Genomic DNA, 19,340 nt, shown 5'->3' with positions numbered 1-19,340 from the left:
ATTAAATACATCTTAAGTCTTAGGCTTGGTCTTTGTTTTAGCATATACATTTGAAGTTTTATGCATTAGTGTGTTTGTAGAGAAGAGCAAATTTGAGATTTTCCAACGCTCATTTTCCAAATAATTTTTTTTTTGTATTTCATAAAATAGAGTAACATATTAAGTAATAGTCCACGTCTCAAAAAAAAATCAAGGCTGACTGTGATTACCTGGAGAGCCAGAAGCACTGAGACAGCCAAAGTCTGCAGAAGAACTGTGGTAAGTTCGCCAATATGTTCACCCATCAGCTAAAAACTGCAGAACACTTTTCCACAGTGCTATATGTGTTATACAACTGGAGTATATTACATTACATTTTTGGCATTTGGCAGATGCTCTCATCCAGAGTGACATACAGTTGAGTAGACTAAGCATGAGACAACCCCCCCCTGGAGCAATGCAGGGTTAAGGGCCTTGCTCAAGGGCCCAATGGCTGTGCGGATCTTATGGTGGCTACACTGCGATTAGAACCACCGACCTTGCGTGTCCCAGTCATTTACCTTAACCACTACGCTACAGGCCGCCCCTATACAATTCTTACATAGCATTCACTCCAGTGTAAGGCACTTCAGAAAAATGTATAATATGTCACTACGTATATTAAAGGGGCCACAATCATGTAAACATAAATATGTTTTCTGTACATTTCATTTGGTAAAACATACATTGACATACAGTATACCATTTTTAGAAACCTTTTGCATATGGGAACTGTTGGATGGGAAATAAGTACAGCTCTACTGATTACAGTTAATAAGCACCACACTTCTACACAAAGGAGCAATTTTGTCCAGGGTTATTAGCTTATTGCTCAAAGCAGCCCAAGACTCATACAATATGGATAAGATGCCCTTGTTGAGCTCAGGCTCAATGGCTAATGCCCAGGGGCTCATCTAAGTCATTCTCTGGTGGGGTAGCTCAGTCACGCTGACTACCCTAAATATGCATTAGCATTACTGCCTCTTCTGTTCTGGTGCCTGTAGTTACCCATGTTATTTGCTTTTTGGGCTGTTTGCCATTAATGCGCCTGTTTACTCTTTTGTTTGAAAAGCTGGCCCGGCTCCTCGGAGGGTGAGGGGGGATTATTTAACTTGTGAGGGCTTAACAATGTTTCATTTCAGCTAGGGACTTCAACAATTTGGAAGAAAAATACAACGCCTCGTTAAAATGCATTGTTGAAACAACATTTTATGCACTGAAAGGGACTACAATTTGCCCAGAGTTGCATAACATAAGGGTAAGGTTTTGTACACCATGTTGTAATTTAGCTGTTAGATTTTCCTCCGTGAGGAAAATCTAATAGCTAAATTACATCCAAGGGAGACACAATTTATCTGTAATTCTCTGTAAACTCGGGAGACTGTTGTATGTGAAAATCCCAGGAGATCAGCAGTTTCTTAGATACTGAAACCACCCTGTCTGGCACCAACCATCATTCCAGGGTCATAGTCACTTAGAGTCACATTTCTTTCCCATTCAATTGTTTGGTCTGAACAGCAACTGAACCTATTAGCCACGTCTGCTGGCGTTTATGCACTGCCTTGCTGCCATATGATTGGCTGATTAGATATTTGCTTGAACACGCTGGTGTACAGGTCTACCTAATAAAGTGATCGCTGAGTGTTTTGGGCCTCCACTCACTCAAAAGGTTTAGTTTTTCATGTAAGAGGAAGAATGCCTTTTGGGCAGATTTTGAACAGATGGCAGAGAGGAAAAGAGTGTAAAAATCTCCCAGTAGAGTAAATTCAGACTAAGAGGTGCTATTGCTGCTAAAGACGCATTCAGATGCATCTAGGATAACAGCAAGTCTAACACAAGCACGTTTGGTGACGAAATCCCTGAATAACATAATATTTAAAATATTACAATATGATTTAAATGAAGTTTTAAAAATGCGTTTTTTGACGCATTTTTATTGTATGCTCGTTAAAAAAAAAAAGGGAAAAAAAGATTCTTACCATGTTTGTCCACTAGAGGGAGGAAGAAATTCATTTTTTATCCAGCTTGGTGAGCTTTCTCTAAACCACAGTTCAATGGGAGACAGTTGTATTAGCACACACATTGTGCAATGCGAGCGCGCGCACACACACACACACACACACACACACACACACACACACACACACACACAAAACACAATCCGAAATGGATTCTTACAGGAACAGTCAGATGGACCAACCTACCTGTCTTCCAAGACAACAATACTGTATGTACAGGAAAGAAAACTTCATTCAAACAGCAGCTACTGGGTCACATATGGATAATGGAGACCTACACTCCACTTTTCAGTTTCACCCTAAAATAATGGCCTTCCTTGCTAATGGCCTAGCTGTTAGAGCTACCATTAAGATGATGAGGAATCCCAGGGTGCACTCTGTCTGCCACCTGGAAGTGATCCTTTTCCAGTCTTGATTAAGCAGGCAATCCCGACACATTAATCTAACAAACACTAGTTATCCTGAAGGTAAAACACTACATAGCCCCTGTGTGAGTAGACCTAATTGTGTTCTAGGGATGGCATGTCAGTGTTATATTGTCAGTGTCATTTCGTGATCAGTACCGTTACAGCATACTGTTAGTATATCACAGCTGTCATGTCACTGGCCGTTCAGCAATACTAATTCACATTTTGTCACATGCAGTCACATCGTGTGAATACAACTTCCTGACTGGGACGTTAATGCACTTCTATTACCCCGAGGGCCTACAAGGCTTGTGTTGAGGAGAATATTGATTTTCCGTGTGGACAGGGTATATTGTGTAACTCCCTACGTGTGTGGTCTTTGGTTTGTTGCCTTTTTGTATTCCAGGGTAATTCTTCATAGACTTCATTAACTGTCGAGCTGTCTGGTTGCATATAGGCTTAGTTTTCATTTCACATGATTGAAACAGAAGCCGAGGTTATACTTGAACACGTTTCTCTGTAAACAACACACAGTCATCGCCCCCAAAGGCCAGAGAAAGTAGTGGGTATTTCAATAGGAATCAGGATGTAAGTACTGCTTTTCTATCATTGAAAAATACAGGAAAAATACATAGCATGCATGTTAAAAAAAAATTGTATACATATACAGAAGCCATTTGTTGACTAAATATGCATATACACTCACCGAGCACTATTAGGTATTTATTAGACTTATTTTTTAGACTTCTACTGCTGTAGCCTATCCACTTATAGTTCTGATGTGTTGTGTATTCAGAGATGCTCTTCTGTATACCACTATTGTAATGTGTGGTTATTCGCATTACTGTTACCTTCTTGTCAACTTTGACCGGTCTGTGTTTTGCACCATTCTTTTCAAACTCTAGGTACTAGTGTGTGTGAAAATCCCAGGAGATCAGCAGTTCCTCAGATACTCAAACCACCCTGTCTGCCACCAACAATCATTCCACGGTCAAAGTCACTTAAATCTCATTTTTTCCCCATTCTGATGGTTGATGTGAACATTAACTGAAGCTCCTGACCCATATCTACATGATTGTATGCATTGCACTGCTGTCACAAAATGTTCCTAGTAAAGTGCTTGAGTGTACATAGATAGCTCTGTTCCCAAGTTTATAGTTTGGGGGCTTCGGGCTGATATTTCTCAGTTCCCTTCTGTTTACTATGTAAAGCGTCTTTGTGAGTCTAGTGTGAAAAGTGCTATACAAATAAAATTGTATATTGTGTTGCATGAACCAGGGGTCTGTTCCACAGAGCAGGATTACTGAGTTAGCCAGGTAACAGCCTTGAGTAAAACCCAGACCATGCAAAAATCTGGAATATGGACTGAAGTAAAAAGAGCTGTTCCAGGTTTGAGTTTGTGCACCTATCCAGCTAACTCAATAATCCAGCTTTGTGGAACAGGGCCCAGGTCGTCTTGCTTAGCTAAATGGCCTGGGTGGTTAATCCGGATCTTTTTTTTGCCAAGTTGAACCATGTCACCTTGGCCTGCTAGCATTATTTGAGCTGGCCAACATACAAGTGGAAGGAGTTGGGGAACAGTGTATGTCTTCCTACTGCCTCAAAACCCGATAAACTGAAAATAGACACAGACAGATCAAAGGGTTGCGCTGCTAGCATTGACCATGCCAAACAAGAACCTGAACCCTGCACTTCAGGCAGACACCAGGGGGTATTTCTCAAAGCAGGGTTACAGAGTTAGCTGGATAACTGCACTGAGCAAAACCCAGAACCCTGGAACATGGACTGAATTAAAAAGAGCTGGTCCGGGTTTTACTCAGTAAAGTTATCCATCTAAGTCAGTAATCCTGCTTTGTGAAATACCTCCCTGTGAGTTTCAGCCCTGAAAATACAACAGAAAAACCAGTCAATCTGTACCAGACCAGTCAAACTGAGCTTTGGCTTATACTAGCCCCACTGAGGAATGGGGCTGACCAGGGGATGTGATGAATATGAGGAATAAACAGCAGTTTCTGTCTGTGCTACTGTCCCTGTGCAGTCCAAATACCCCCATCCCCCACCCCCCGAAAATACAGAACATCACATTCCAGCTCAGAATGCCATTCTCCCTCTCCCTCCTGAAACACAAGCCGGGAGCGGTCCCAGTGTTTTTGTTGCAGTATTTCCTGGTGGTTTTCAGAGGCCCCTGGGGTTGGGGGTCCTGACAGATGGCCAGCAGGGGGGTACTGCATGTTGGGCTCCCAGCAGTGGCACGTCCTCGGTCAGGAGCCCACACTTACACTCCTGTTGCTATTCAGCAATGCTTTATGACTGTAGTCATTTATGAGGCTTAATGCGGCTATATCCCCTTTCGTCACCGCAGGCAAAAAGCCAGGCTGAAAAGATTCAAAACACGTTGGTACTTTCAGCGCCTCTCAGACACCACCAGGCTTAGAGAGAAAGAATGGCTTTTCACTTTCCAGCCACTCTCGTGATCAATCTCCTGTACCACATCTGTTGTACCAGACTGAGTAAAAAGGTCACAGATACCATTATAATGTTAACCATTTTTCAGGCAGATTAACAACATTCGCCAAGACACCAACTATAGAGCGTAGCAAAATTGAGAGGAATGAATTTGTACAGATCAAGGCAGAAAGAACACTGTTTAATTCACAATAGAATGTTACTGTAAATATATGATACACATGTATTTTTATGGGAAATTATTAATAATACTCCAGCATCGTTGCTCACAGTTTTCATAACTTCAGAAGCACAAAGGTGGCAGTCATACATTTTACAGATTAGAATCATTCCTTTTATTTTTCACTTCCAAAGTATGGTAAGCCAAAGAGACCAGTGTTATTCATTTATATGCATTGTGAGGACTGAGGAGGTTCTCCTACTCCTGAAATTTTACCAACTGTCTCCATCGTGTCGAGGAAGCAGCAATGGTGCAAGCATTAATGAAAAACATGAATGCTATCAAATCTGAGTGGGTGAGGGAGGTGATTCAAAACACATTTTAAATAAAATAAAATTAAAAAATGCAGTTTCAAAACAAATAAGAATATATACAAAATTTGCCAAAGCCTTTGCTCAAAAGGAATTCTGAAGCACAGACACAGAACCTGTAAGCTAAGCATTGGCTATCTCTATTTTTCTTCTTGCACTGAATGGGTGGAAATCAGTAGGAGGCTGTATAGAAGCAGGATAAGAGCCTACATTTCTGTGCATGAACATAACCTCCAGTTTTGTGGAGGTGTGGGGTGGGGGGGGGGGGGGGGGGCACAGGGGTGGGGTGTCAGGGGTACATGCAGGTAATAAAAGGTCTCTCCATACAGCCGATCCTCATGCTTCACATCTCCTGCTGGCCAGCGGACGGACTTGGCCGAAAACAGAGCCGTCCGCCGCTGCCCAATGTCTATTAGCGGTTAGCGGTTAGCGTGGCCTCAGTACAAGCCGTCCTCGTGCATGTCTGTCCGGAGACAGAAGAGGATTCCTCCCCCCAGCATGAAGATGGTGGCCCCCCAGCCCAGACCGTAGCCCCAGTTGAACTCGTGGTAGGTCTGCAGGACCGTGCCGTCAATGAACTTGATGGGGTACAGGACCAGCGCGCAAGCCTGAAGGACCACTGTGGACAAGAAGCAAAGGCCACCTTCAGTCATTCTGCCTGGCTCATCACGGCCGAGCAGAGGGCTGAAGAATATTTCTCAAAGAATAATAATCATTTGTGTTTTTTTATACCAATGACTCACAGTTGATTTAACTATGCAGGGGAAATTGCTCCCACTGGAACAATGCAAGGTTAAGAGCCCAACAGCTGTGCAGATCTTATTGTGGCTACACCAGAGCTTGAACCACCAACCTTCCAGGTCCCAGTCTTAACCACTAGAATACAGGCTTCCCAGACTGGTGGAAAACTGAGAGTTAATGGAAATAGGAGGCTTCTAACAGCCTTCATATATGAAACATTTCTCAGAAAAATACAACTTATTGGAGGAAAGATTGTGCACCTGACAGACGGCAGCTAAAATAAGTGAATAAGACTAATTTGTGAATAATTTCCATTCATTAGTTTCTAATAGTGGCCATTGTAAATGACTGACTGATTTTTAACACCCCATGTGTACACACGCTCTGCGTCCGGGACACTATGAGAGGGCTTGACCAGGCATACAGCTACTTCATGCGTAAAACACCCTGTGAAATGTATGCAGCCACCACACACAGGACCACGGCCTGTGGCCATGTGACTGTAGCGGGAGCCTGGCAGCAGAATTGAGATGTATGATTTGAATTACAGGGTAAGAGAGGCAGCGTGAAAGAAAGGTGTCGCCACTATATTGCTTTTCCAGGGTGGTATCTGAACCGAAAATGTGCACCTTGCTTTATTGTTTTTCTAGACTATGCTTATACTGTATACATTTTGCCAAAATCGCTTTTTCCAGTTGAATAGATGAGCTCAGCTTACCCACAGCTTTAAAAAGGTTTTCAGAAAATAGGAGAATCATAAAATATAAATGTCTTCATATGTCATTCATGAACTGTTTTATTTAATTAAAATGGTCTACACTAAAAAGTTCTACACAGGAAACAGAAGCGAGTTCAGAAATTGTAATTTTTGAAATTTGATTTCAGTTGTTAGTTCATAGTGATCATGAACACCTGTACCTGTACTTTTCCTACCCCTAAGTGTACCGACTGCCAAAATTGCCGAAAAGCTAAATAGAATCTAATACCATATCAAGCCTGGTCTTGAAAATCCCCAGTCATCAACCAGAATAATCCCCTATACTTCACTTTGTTAATCACTTTAATGAATTTAAAAGCCTCAATCAAATCCCTAAACTTAAAGAGATTAAGTCTATCCTTGTAACTCTTATCTTTTATACATGGAATCAATCTGGTTGCCCTTCTCTGAACCTTTTCTAGTGCCTCCATGTCCTTCTTATAGTGCGGTCCCCAGAACTACCCACAGTACTCCAAGTGTGGTCTAACAAGAGTATTGTATAAGGTGAGTATAACTTCCTTGGACTTATAATCAATACTCCTGGCTATGTATCCTAATATTCTATTGTCCTTCTTCACTGCTACCGCACATTGACTAGAACCCGAAAGGCTTTGGTCAACCATGACCCCCAGTTTGTACCCCCCATGAAGTAATCCTGCCTTATATTTTTATTTCCCACATGTAGAACTTTACATTTAGTTGTATTGAATTTCATTTGCCAGGTTCCTGCCCATTTCTGGATTCTGTTTAAGTCTTCCTGGATTACTTTAGTAGAGTCTATACCAGAGGTCGGCAACCCTGGTCCTGGAGAGCCGCAGGGTGTGCTGGTTTTGTTGTTACTCAGCACTTAATTGATCAATTAAAGCAGTCGATTACTCAGTTAACTGGCATCACCTGGTTTTTTGGGTATGAATCAGTTGCTGGTGTTAAGGCGAAAACAAAAACCAGCACACCCTGCGGCTCTCCAGGACCAGGGTAGCCAACCCCTGGTCTATACTGTTAGCTAAACCTCCCAGTTCGGTATCATCTGCTAATTTAATTAAATTACTTTCAATGCCCATGTCTAGGTCATTTATATAAATGAGGAAGAGCAGTGGCCCCAGCACCGATCCCTGTGGGAAATGGCTCCTACAATTCCTACCGTCTTCATTTTGATAATGAGTTTGTCATACCCTTCCGAAAACCATGCTGGCTATCCCTTAGAATGTTATTATTTTCAAGAAATAATTCCAGTTTGTCCCTAATTATAGATTCCAGTATTTTACATGTGATACAAGTTTTATCACATTTTTTACCTAGATCGGTACAGCTCCCTTTCTTACATATCGGTATCATATCACCTTGTTCCCAGTCATCCGGCATTTATCCAGTTTCTAAAGACTGTCTAAAAATACTTGCCAGTGGTTTAAATATGATCTCACTTAACTCTTTGAGTACCCTTGGGAATATGCCATCTGGGCCTGCTGCCTTATTTGTCTTAAGTTTATGTAATTTATATTGGCTAAGACATTGTTAGTATTGAGTATGTCTTCCGGCCTACTAGTAACCTCCTCCCTGGTAAGTAGCCATTTAAGGCCTCAGCAATATCGTTATTCTCATACAGCAGTTCTCCTTTCTTATTCTTAATGCACTTGACCTCCTCTTTAATTCTCCTTTTCCTACTGCAGTATTGAAAGAAGCATTTGGGATTGCATTTAGCATCATCTGCGATTTCATCCACTGTGGAGATTATTTTCCCAATTTACATTTCTGTACCTTAGAAATTAATTTACACTGTGAATCAAGTATAACCCTTTTGAACCTGCTCCACTTTTCATTCACAGTCCTGCAATCAAAAACTTGCTCCAAGTCTACATTACTTCAATTTGATCGCATCTTTTTAAAGTTGGCCCGCCTAAAATAAAAAATTCTGGACTTGGAGGAGCCCCTCTTAATTTGCCAAAATACATCAAAACTTATTGTCGAATGATCACTTGTCCCAAGTGGTTCCATTACCTCTATCCAGAAAATTCTGACTGAATCATTACATATCACCAGATCTAAAATCGAATGCCCTCAATTATAACATGCAAAAATTCCTCCTCACTTTTTCCCTGCCCAGTCACCAAATTCCAGTTAATATTTGGGTATTAATGATAATAGTCTTGCCTCCCTGGCAAGCTTGTTTTATTTTTTTAAAGAACATTGTATTTACACTACTATCTGAAGCTGGCGGTCGATAATACACTCCAAATTAAGCTCTTCATCTTCCTCCCCAATAAGGTTAATCCGAATATCCTCACTAGGCCTGTGTTGGTCAATTTCTGGATACTCTTGCACACTAAGATTTTCTGTTACATAAACAGCAACACCCTCACCTCTCACTAGATCTGTCCTTCCTAATATGTTTATACCCCTCTATATTATATTCATCCCCAAGCCATGTCTCTGTAATCCCTACAATGCCATAGCCCCCACTAATAATAACTGCCTCAACTGCCTTATTTTTTATGCTTGGAGCATTTAAACAAAGACATTTCAGTTTGTTGCTTCTACACATTCTTTCCTGTTCCCCCACTCCCTGCTGTCCCAAACCACCATTACATTTTGTTATTGCTCTCACCATTACATGTAGCATTTGCCGTTTCCGTCTGGGCAGTCTGCACCTCCCTGCCCATTACCCTCTCTATCCTCCCTGCCCCCCAAATTTGTCCTGCAGAACCTAAAACCTGCCCTATGTCATTGGTCCCAACGTAGACCATGACAACTGGATCCCTACCTGGGCACCAGGCAGGCAACACACTGTACGAGACTCCTTTTCGCGAGCACAGACTATGCCGTCTATACCTCTAATAATTGAGTGCCCCACCATCACTAACTCCCTTCTCCTGGAGGATGTGGCCATTAGGGTGCCCTCAGGCTCATCAATCCTCCCACCCTCAGAGACAGGGGCCGGGTCCAACTTGTCTATAAATATTAAGTATTTATAGACACGTTTATACACTTTAAAGCATTTTTTATCATGAACAAACTGGTTTAAGCAGGTGGTTTTAATGTTGCGGCTGATCGGTGTATAGCTCATATATACATAAGCAAAACATGCAGACACAACACAGACACAACACAGACACAGAGACACAGACACACACACCTCTGAAAATGAATGAGAGTAGAACAGGTCACAGGAGATTACAACTATTTGCAAATAACCTGGCACGTTAAGCAGGGCCAAACATCCATACTTGGCTAAGAAGATTAAAAAACGTATTCCTCTGCCGCGGGTGGCACATCGATAGCTGAGCTCCGAGCGCAGTAATCAATAGCTGGTCTACAGCAGGCCAGTGCAATAGCATGACTTGCATTTTGGATCTCGCACATGGATCACTGTTGTTCTTCAGTAACACAAAGACAGGTGCTTAGGTCAAGGTTGGGACATGGCGCATTCCAGGTCAGAGATGAAAAAATCCATAAATATCTTTCAGTGATGCCCTCCTGTCAGAACTGTCAATTTGGTGTTGCTGTATGGTTGGTGGAAAGCCCAGAGACACGTACAAACGTATGTGTCGCTGAGGAGCAGATATGTTTCTATTGATAATTTATGCATTTGGACTACATGGAGGGGGACAACATTGGCTCAGGCGGTAAGAGCAGTCGTTTGGCAGTCGGAGGGTTGCCGGTTCGATCCCACCCTGGATGTGTCGAAGTGTCCCTGGATGTGTCGAACTCCCAATTGCTCCTGACGAGCTGGTTGGTGCCTTTCATGGCAGCCAATCACCATTGTGTGAGTGTGTGTGAATGGGTGAATGAGAACCATCAATTGTACAGCGCTTTTTAGCATTTACATGCTCAATTAGCCAGAAATTCATCAGCTAGATGAAGTAGACTGATGTACTTGGACATCAGTTGGACGTGTGTTTGTGGGTTCCCACATGAGTATGGAAAACAGATGGAGCAACCCCTATTAAAATCTGAGGTGAAAAGCTTAGCAAACTTGGTGGGAAAAGTCTCTGAAGAGTTCAGTAGTTAAAGGCCTCCTATAATGGAAACGGAGCTTTGGCAGGATGAGACAAGCCGCAGAGCGGGGTCCGCTGCTAGCTGTGTTAGTCTGGGACTTTCAGCCTGCATTGCTGTCTGTAATAGTTATCACCTAACTATTAATTTACCTTGCTATCTCACTAGCTAATGTTCATTTGAAAAGGGAAGGAACAGCCAACAGAGCATGGAAGTACCATTCGACGAATATTTAAATAAAATACAAAAATATATTCTTTGGAAATGTACATTAACAAAGGAACATACAAATATGTACTGCACACTGCACTCTATCTGTCATTAGTCTCTGTCCATACAGTTGAAACTCCAACAAAGTTAGTGCTGTCAGTGAAGACAGCTAAACAGAATGTGCCACGTACAGGTACACATTTTATTTTTTCTATTTTTATTTTTTTTTATTCATGAACATTTTTCACGGCAAGCAAAATGTAAGAGACAAGAAACAAAAAAGCAAACCAATATGAGGTCATGGGATGATCAGTAAATCAAGTCAAATTTGCATCAAATGTTAAAAATAATTTAGAATGCCAAGGAGTAATGTAATGTAATGTATCATATTACAAGATAAGGTAGATATTGCAATGTAATTAGGGCTGCTTTGGTAATGGAAAATGATAAACCTTGCCCTCTCTGAGAAAAATAATTACATTTCACAGTTTATCATCTTTAAAATATCCAGTATTAGTCTAGAATTGGATACGGTAAATGTGTTTACACTGACAATGTGTTTGTGATTTCACAATTAGCATTTGACAGTGTGTGTGCGTGTGTGTGTATTTGTTCATATTTTTTTAAGACATACTTAAATAGTTTAAGCATAAAAAGCACATTAAACAGTCAACACTGTTATTGGAGACCTTTGATCTGAGCTACTGTGGCATAATTCTCTTGACAAAGACTAACCTGAAAAGGATTGTTCAAATCCAGTCCAGTCCATGCACTCATGAATCATCTGAATATACAGTACTGGCTAGAGAACAATCCCTTAAATGGTTACTTCATTCCATCTTCACAAGAAAAGAGGGGACATTCATCAAACAGTGAATGAAGGGTGCCAAGATAAAGCTAAGACACTTCTCTCTGGTGACATTCAGCAAAAAAAACTAGTAGCCTTTTACATCTGTGAATTGCAGAGGGTGAAAGCCCCGTGAAATTAACAAACTTTCCGTTTAACACGCTCTCACCGTTCTTAAGCCACAGCCTCAGCTGGAGAACTGTTTACAATCTGGCGCAAAGCACGAGAAAGCCACGGAGACGGAGATTTTTCTTTGGGGCACAAGTCGGAGTGGGTCCGGCTGCCTACGCTTGAAAGACTGCATTGTAAAAACACACGAGCGCAGAGTGGGCCTCCTAAAAAAAACAAAAAACCTGTTTTGGGAGGTGATGCAATGCAAACATAGAGGGAGTCCAGAGGGGAACATTCTGGAGTGAAGCAAACACCACCCATTTCCTTCCTGTTGGATTTGGGAACGCGAAATGGAGGCGCCGTGGATAATTGCATCACTGTTAGCACGGTGTATGTGGACAGACAGTCACACCTTAGTCTCAGTACAGCACCATTCCCCCTGAAGCTATTTTAAAATGGCTCCATTTAAAGCTATAATTGCCAATGTCAGGGGGTTGGCTGAACAATCTGAACTATTATAAGCCGTCCTTGTATTTTCGCAGAATTGGCCAAAGTAAAGCAAAGTTTTTGCAAAGGAATGAAAGTTTTGCAAAGCACATGTGTTTAGCTAATACACTCTATTTGTTCAAAACATTTTTGAACAAATAGAGCATATTACAAACAAATATAGTGTATTAGAATTCAATTATTATATTATATACCATTGAAAACATTTTTTGACATTTCAAATCGAATGAAGCTAATGTGATTTGTAGCCACATCATTTTCATAACCTACTCATCAGAACAGACACTAGGTACCAGAAGTTGACATTTAGTCTGTATCCGTTCAATTAGCATATTTTTAATTTTGCCAAATAAATACCAAGGAGCTTACAGTATTTCAAGCCTTGAGGTTGATTAGATCCTGTGTACATTCAGCAATGAAATTCATGGCAAAAAGAGACACACAAGAACAGCAATGCGATGTAGTCTCCCGGTTCGGTGGGGAAAACAGAGTTGTTTTGTTAGCAATAGTTCTCATGAGTCTACACATTCTTTGCTTCATTTGTAACAGTATGACTACCTGTTTCATGCATCGAGCCAATCCCATGATTCAGAAACGCATTTGTAAAAGCAGTTCTGGGCACACATCTTCTTTAGCAATACGCAATAACCACGTACAAGTCCTTCCCATTCAGAAGGTAGTCATGGTATGAAAAGGGCTCTTTTATATGGTGAGATTTGCCATGTTTTTTTAATCGACTTTTTCACAGTCTGTGAAAAGGGCCTCTGGCACACGACGCTCAATAAACGGAGGTCTACCCTTTTCCATATCAGACATCAGAATAAAGCCCATGTTTTGGTGACAGAAGTACTCTCTCGTGAAATAGGGTGTGCTTCGAGATCATTTTTTCTTAAAAAAATAGTTATTACAGTTATCCCAGAATTTATTCAGTGTTGGGAATGAATGTTTCTCTGCCCAGGCCCTGGGAGGCACACTTGTAACCGTGTTCACGTTTAGTCAGCTGACCACTCTTTGACCCAGAGGGAGGTGAGTGTATTGGCCAGGCACGTGTGTCAGACTATGGTCTGCAGTGGAAACTATAAACGCCTCTTTAGACACCTGCGTGGCAGTGAAGTTCAGACAAAGTTTATCTAACGCTGTTTGTGTAAGATGAGACCCAGAAGTAGCACTGTTCTGTCTGGGATCAGAAGAATGGGGTCTGTGTGGCTGCTGGCGGGGCCGGGAGGATGTAGGTTTGTGTGGGTGCTGGTCAGTGGGTGGACGAGAGAGTGCATGTCTGTGGTTGTTGGTCAGTGGGTGGTCAGTATGTAGACGAGAGGGAGCAGATTTGTGTGGGCAGTGGTCTGTGTGTGGTCAGTGTGTGAATGGGAGGGTGCATGTTTGTGGTCGGTGGTCAGTGCGTGGTCAGCGGGCGGATGGGGGGGGGGGTGTGTGTTTGTGTGGGCAGTGGTCAGTGGGTGGTCAGTGCGTGGTCAGTGGGGTGCATGTTGGTGGTCGGTGGTCCATGTGTGGTCAGTGGATGGACGGGGGTGCATGTTTGTGGTCGGTGGTCAGTGTGTGGTCAGTGTGTGGTCAGTGGGTGGACAGGGGGTGCATGTTTGTGGTCGGTGGTCAGTGTGTGGTCAGTGTGTGGTCAGTGGGTGGACGGGGGTGCATGTTTGTGGTCGGTGGTCAGTGTGTGGTCAGTGTGTGGTCAGTGGGTGGACGGGGGAGTTCTTGCCTGCGGTGAGGAGGAAAATGGCCACGGTTCGGTAGTGCTTGCGGTGAGTCCCGCTGCACATGGAGATGAGGGCGATGAGGAAGGCCACCAGAGTCACCACTGCTCCAGCCAACAGGAGCACCAGGGTGGCCACCTGCCAATCTGAAGGACAAAACAAACGGGGGGGGTTACAGGCTAATTCTCACAGCTCTCACACATTCAGTGAACACAACAGCAATTGAGCTCTGTGGGCATAAACATTCAGCCATCAGACATGTCTGGGTTCCTTAATCACAGACTTATCTTGTTCTCTGTGTCTCTGTGTGTCTGAGTATCTGTGTCTCTGAGTCTCTGTGTCTCTGTGTCTCTCTGTTCTCTGTATCTCTGTGTTTCTGTGCACCTGAGTCTGTGTGTCTGTGTCTGAGTCTCTGTGTCTCTCAGTCTCTGTGTCTCTGTGTCTGAGTCTCTGTGTCTCTCAGTCTCTGTGTCTCTGTGTCTCTGAGTCTCTGAGTCGGTGTCTCTGTCTCTCTGAGTCCCTCAGTCCCTCTGTCTCTGTGTTTTTGTGTCTTTGAGCCTCTGAGTCTGTGTCTCTGTCTCTGTCTCTGTCTCTCTGAGTCTCTGAGTCCCTCTGTCTCTGTGTCTTTGTGTCTCTGAGCCTCTGAGTTTGTGTCTGTGTCTCTGTCTCTATCTCTGTCTCTGAGCCTCTGTTCTCAGTGTCTGCGTTCAGTGAACAGTGTCAACGGACAGAAGACCTTCAACGCCAGACCTGGTGCTATTGACCCAACCAAGAGGACCAGAAGGCCGAGTGGTTTGCACTCTTTTAGAGCAATTACACAGCTTCCAACACGACAGACACAAGCTCAGTGAAGCGAAACCAAAACAATGACGTATTTGCCGCAGGTCTGGTGAACTCTCGCACAGTGAAGGATTCCTCCGTGCAGGCAGCACACGGTTCCCTGCAGCTTCTGTTTCTAAAGGCAGGACCTCTTTCTATTGTCCCGGCCCAAGCATTGTGCTGCCCCTACACGTTGCCACGGTAACCCCTCCAAGCTTCCCATCAAAGCGTGCATCTGTCTGTTGTCCCACAAAGGAATATCCCCATGCCCCACTGCCCACATGCCTGCCCCAGCAGCCCGACATGCCCCAGAGAAAAGGCCTGAAACTTCTCCTGTGAGGTTAATAAACAGCCAGTCCTGCACCCTGTCTTCTGATCGCCTTTCCCACAATGCACCGAGTGAGGCGTAACAACCCGGTCCCGCCCACCACACAAGGGGGAGTTGTTTAGAGAGCCCAATTTGGCCTTGATTTGTCGTCGAAGGCGTGATTCTGGAAGCTGTGACATTGAGGGAGCGAATCCACGTTGTTTCCCTGTTCTCCGAAACCCTTTCCGACCCTGTTTCAGCCCAGCAGAGGCTCACTCTGTTCCTAGCTTTCAGGCCCCTTCAGCATTCTCAACGAACAGAGCAACATTCCCAACGAACGGAAGGCTGTCAGTCAGCTTGTTACACAAGCAAACAGAAAGTTAAAAGCCATCAGAAGGATGAGAGTGGGGGCGCCACTGTACACGTTTGAGCGACAGGATCGACCCGTTCTGGAGGGGAATATAAAGGAACCACGGCCATCCAGAGCCTGGGGACAGGGGGAGTTTTATGCTTGATGCCTGTGGTTAAAGCAACCGTGTTGCTTTTTTGAGCATCAGAGATTCACACATAGAGAACAGCGCATCTTCACAGGGGCTGGGGGAGGGGGAAGGGGAGGGGGAGAGGCACGGGGAGCGGGTTTGGGGGTAAAACAGAGCATGAAAGTGTGGCATCAATGGAGCCGGGGAGAATGTGCTTCTGCCGCTGTGCTCCACACACACACAGACTGGGGGAGGTGCGCAGTGTTCACACACACACACACACAGACTGGGGGAGGTGTGCAGTGTACACCCCACACACACACACACACACAGACTGGGGGAGGCGTGTAGTGTTCACACACACACACACAGACTGGGGGAGGCATGTTGTGTTCACACACACACACACATACACAGACTGGGGGAGGCGTGTAGTGTTCACACACACACACACACACAGACTGGGGGAGGTGTGTAGTGTTCACACACACACACACACACACACACACAGACTGGGGGAGGCGTGTAGTGTACACCCCACACACACAGACTGGGGGAGGTATGTAGTGTTCATACACACACACACACACACAGACTGGGGGAGGCGTGAAGTGTTCACCCCACACACACACACACACACACACACAGATTGGGGAAGGTGTGTAGTGTTCACCCCACACACACACAGACTGGGGAAGGCGTGTAGTGTTCATTCATGCACAGTGGATGCTCCGTGCTGGAGAGTTGGGTGTGTGTATGTGTGGGGGCAGGTGGGGACCCATGTTGCAGATCCCATGGGCGAACCTGTGTTGCAGATTTTTCAAAACGCAGACCCCATCTGCTACCTGGCTGCGCTCCCCCCCCCCCCCCACTACAATGGCAGGCACCCTGACAGTGTTAATGCCATGTGGCATGATGGGGAGAAATCAGCCACACACTCCCTGCAGTCTGGGAACACGGCATAAACTCTGCATACGCACCTGGGGCACACTGATCAGCATTCCATATCAAACAGGCAGACAGTCTCTGGACCATTGGGCCAGCAGTGCTCCATCAGTCTCTATTCTCTTCTACACTGTATAGCTATAGCAGAAATATGTGCGATTTTTGCTGCATAAATAATATATAAATTGCAAGTATGGATGTCTGTGTGCATTACACAGTCATATGCAAATGCCTATTTTACATTACATTATAGGCATTGGGCATTATAGGTATATTACAGGCATAATATTGCGATCAGCGCCACTCTGTAGGATACGTATTTCTTCCCTCATTAGTGGAGAACTGTGGGGTTGTAGTATAAATGCTATATATATATATATATATATATATATATATATATATATATATATATATATATATATATATATATATTCTCAGTGAATTGGATATATATATATATATTTCTTACAAATGCTCTGGTGTTTAATATAAAATATGCATAGGTCTCTGGTCAACTGGACCTAATGAGTGCTTGGAAGCCCATCTGCGGGACTGTGACGAGGCATAAACAATGGCCCACACCACGGTCCACAGAATGGTACAGCCCCTTCCCACAGAACAGAACCCCCGCTGCTATGAGTCCGTAGATGCCACTGACGCAACACGCCCACACCACAGTGGAAAAGGGGTTAAATGGAGCACCCAGATGGCATGTCACTCTGACTTAATCGTCCATTAACACGACCCCCTACCGAAAACACCCATGATTCACGTCCGGAACAACATCACACGCTACAGATGTGGAAACAGGAGAAAACTTCGAGCGCAACAAATGGTCGGCTGTATGTGCAACAGACAACCTGGGAATATTAGTTTAAATGTACATTTACATCTGAGAGGCAATGCACATATTTGTGAATAATGTACCCGGCATGCCACGATATAATCGCAGATAACGGCAAGTTGCTAAAATAATTAGTTAACCAATTTATACGCCAATTGCGGAATACCGTTACTCAAGTAAGATACAATATTCGCAAACGTTTGCGCTGCTCTTTAATTATATGGGAACAAATCGGCGATGCCTTGTACAGAGGTTTCCATAAACAACCAATTCAGTATTACGTTTCTAAATCACTGGCTTTTCTAAATCATCTATCCAGCTCGTCAAGAATGTAGCCCTGAGGCTGCGACAAGGTATTGCCACAATTTACAGCAACACGAAGGGTGCTTGCCAACATAGCTAGATTTCACATTTAACACATCTGTGTTATAGGCTAGTTTAGAAATTAAAACTTAGCAACTTACCAGTCCTTAGAGTCGAAGTGCACTGCAAGACAGCTCCGACTTTCCTGCAAGATTCCCATAGCGACAGAGAGTAGCGATCCGCAGTAACCCAAGCGGGGCTCAGCAATGCCACAACATCCAAACCCAGGGCAAGAAACACACAAAGTAAGGAGATCAGTTTAAAAGGTCGGAATACGTATGTTTCGTTTACAGACATCTTCTCACACTACATTGACCTGGGATTCCCTGTGTAGATTTTCTTAAAATATGTACGGGGGGAAAAAAAAACTTTTTAGATATACTGTAGCGTTCCACCACTCTGAAAATATAGCTCCACTTAAAGCATGGGAGAGACAGAAAGCAGCCCCCTAGTTTCCGTGGGTGTGCGTACAGGTTTCCGTGCGACGCCAGCTGGTGAATAGACAGAGGAGGGAACGTAGCCCCCAACCCCGCCTTAACTCACTGAATGGGCTGTGCTATGAAGCGCCAAATGTGTCAAAAGTCTGACGTAACAGAAAGTATTTAAAAAAAAAAAAAAGATTTTTTACTGACGAAGCCCAAATGAGTTCGATGCTCAGAACGAAGACACATGACTTTTTAACTCACATGAATGACCTCTTTATGCACGGTTGGTCTGGTCTGGGTATACTCTCTGCATATTTACACTTACCAGGTTGGCCGCTGTTCCAAAATACTGTAGAAAGCATATCATCATGACAGTAGAGCTTAGCAGTGCAGTGATATTATATCATTGCCAAAATGCCGGGCACCTGACTTTAACGCTCTTGTAGGCAATGTTGCCTTTCCAAACGGGCATTATTGCTACAGTACAGAAAATAATATTGTGTGCCTGATTGATGAGGGCTTCCAGATGGTTTCCTGGGATAATGAGAGGTGGTCACTTGCATGGTAGTGTTGATCCAAGATGTTTTGCCTTTACACCCTGTGGAAAAGGAAAGTATAAGGAACTGCTAACAGTGAAACAAAAGCAAACAAACAAAAATGGTGTACCCCACAGCAATGTTTTTACCAGGCCTGGACTAGATTAAAATGCACAAGTTCACCACTGCCAACTATTGTTCTTGGGGGGCAATTTTGCTCCCCTTGACCAGACTGAATTCTTTGAAAATGTGTCATCTAATGAGCTGTCTGTTAAGGATGGACTCATTGGCTTGGTATGTAGCT

At 43.7% G+C, this 19,340-nt stretch overlaps 1 protein-coding gene across 1 annotated transcript; it reads right to left on the bottom strand.

Annotated features, from left to right (window-relative positions):
* Window positions 1-5,069: 5,069 nt before the first annotated feature.
* On the bottom strand, window positions 5,070-18,584 carry LOC133124982 (transmembrane protein 47-like). Its single transcript, XM_061236622.1, has 3 exons — window positions 18,177-18,584; window positions 14,324-14,464; window positions 5,070-6,059 (listed from the first exon to the last, which is right to left on the bottom strand). Exons 1-3 carry the CDS (start codon window positions 18,370-18,372, stop codon window positions 5,878-5,880), a joined length of 519 nt encoding a protein of 172 aa, XP_061092606.1. The 5' UTR covers window positions 18,373-18,584; the 3' UTR covers window positions 5,070-5,877.
* Window positions 18,585-19,340: the final 756 nt, after the last annotated feature.

This window comes from Conger conger, chromosome 3, assembly GCF_963514075.1.
Source record: "Conger conger chromosome 3, fConCon1.1, whole genome shotgun sequence".
Taxonomy (NCBI): Eukaryota; Metazoa; Chordata; class Actinopteri; order Anguilliformes; family Congridae; genus Conger; species Conger conger.
This window is presented reverse-complemented; position numbering and strand designations above follow the sequence as displayed.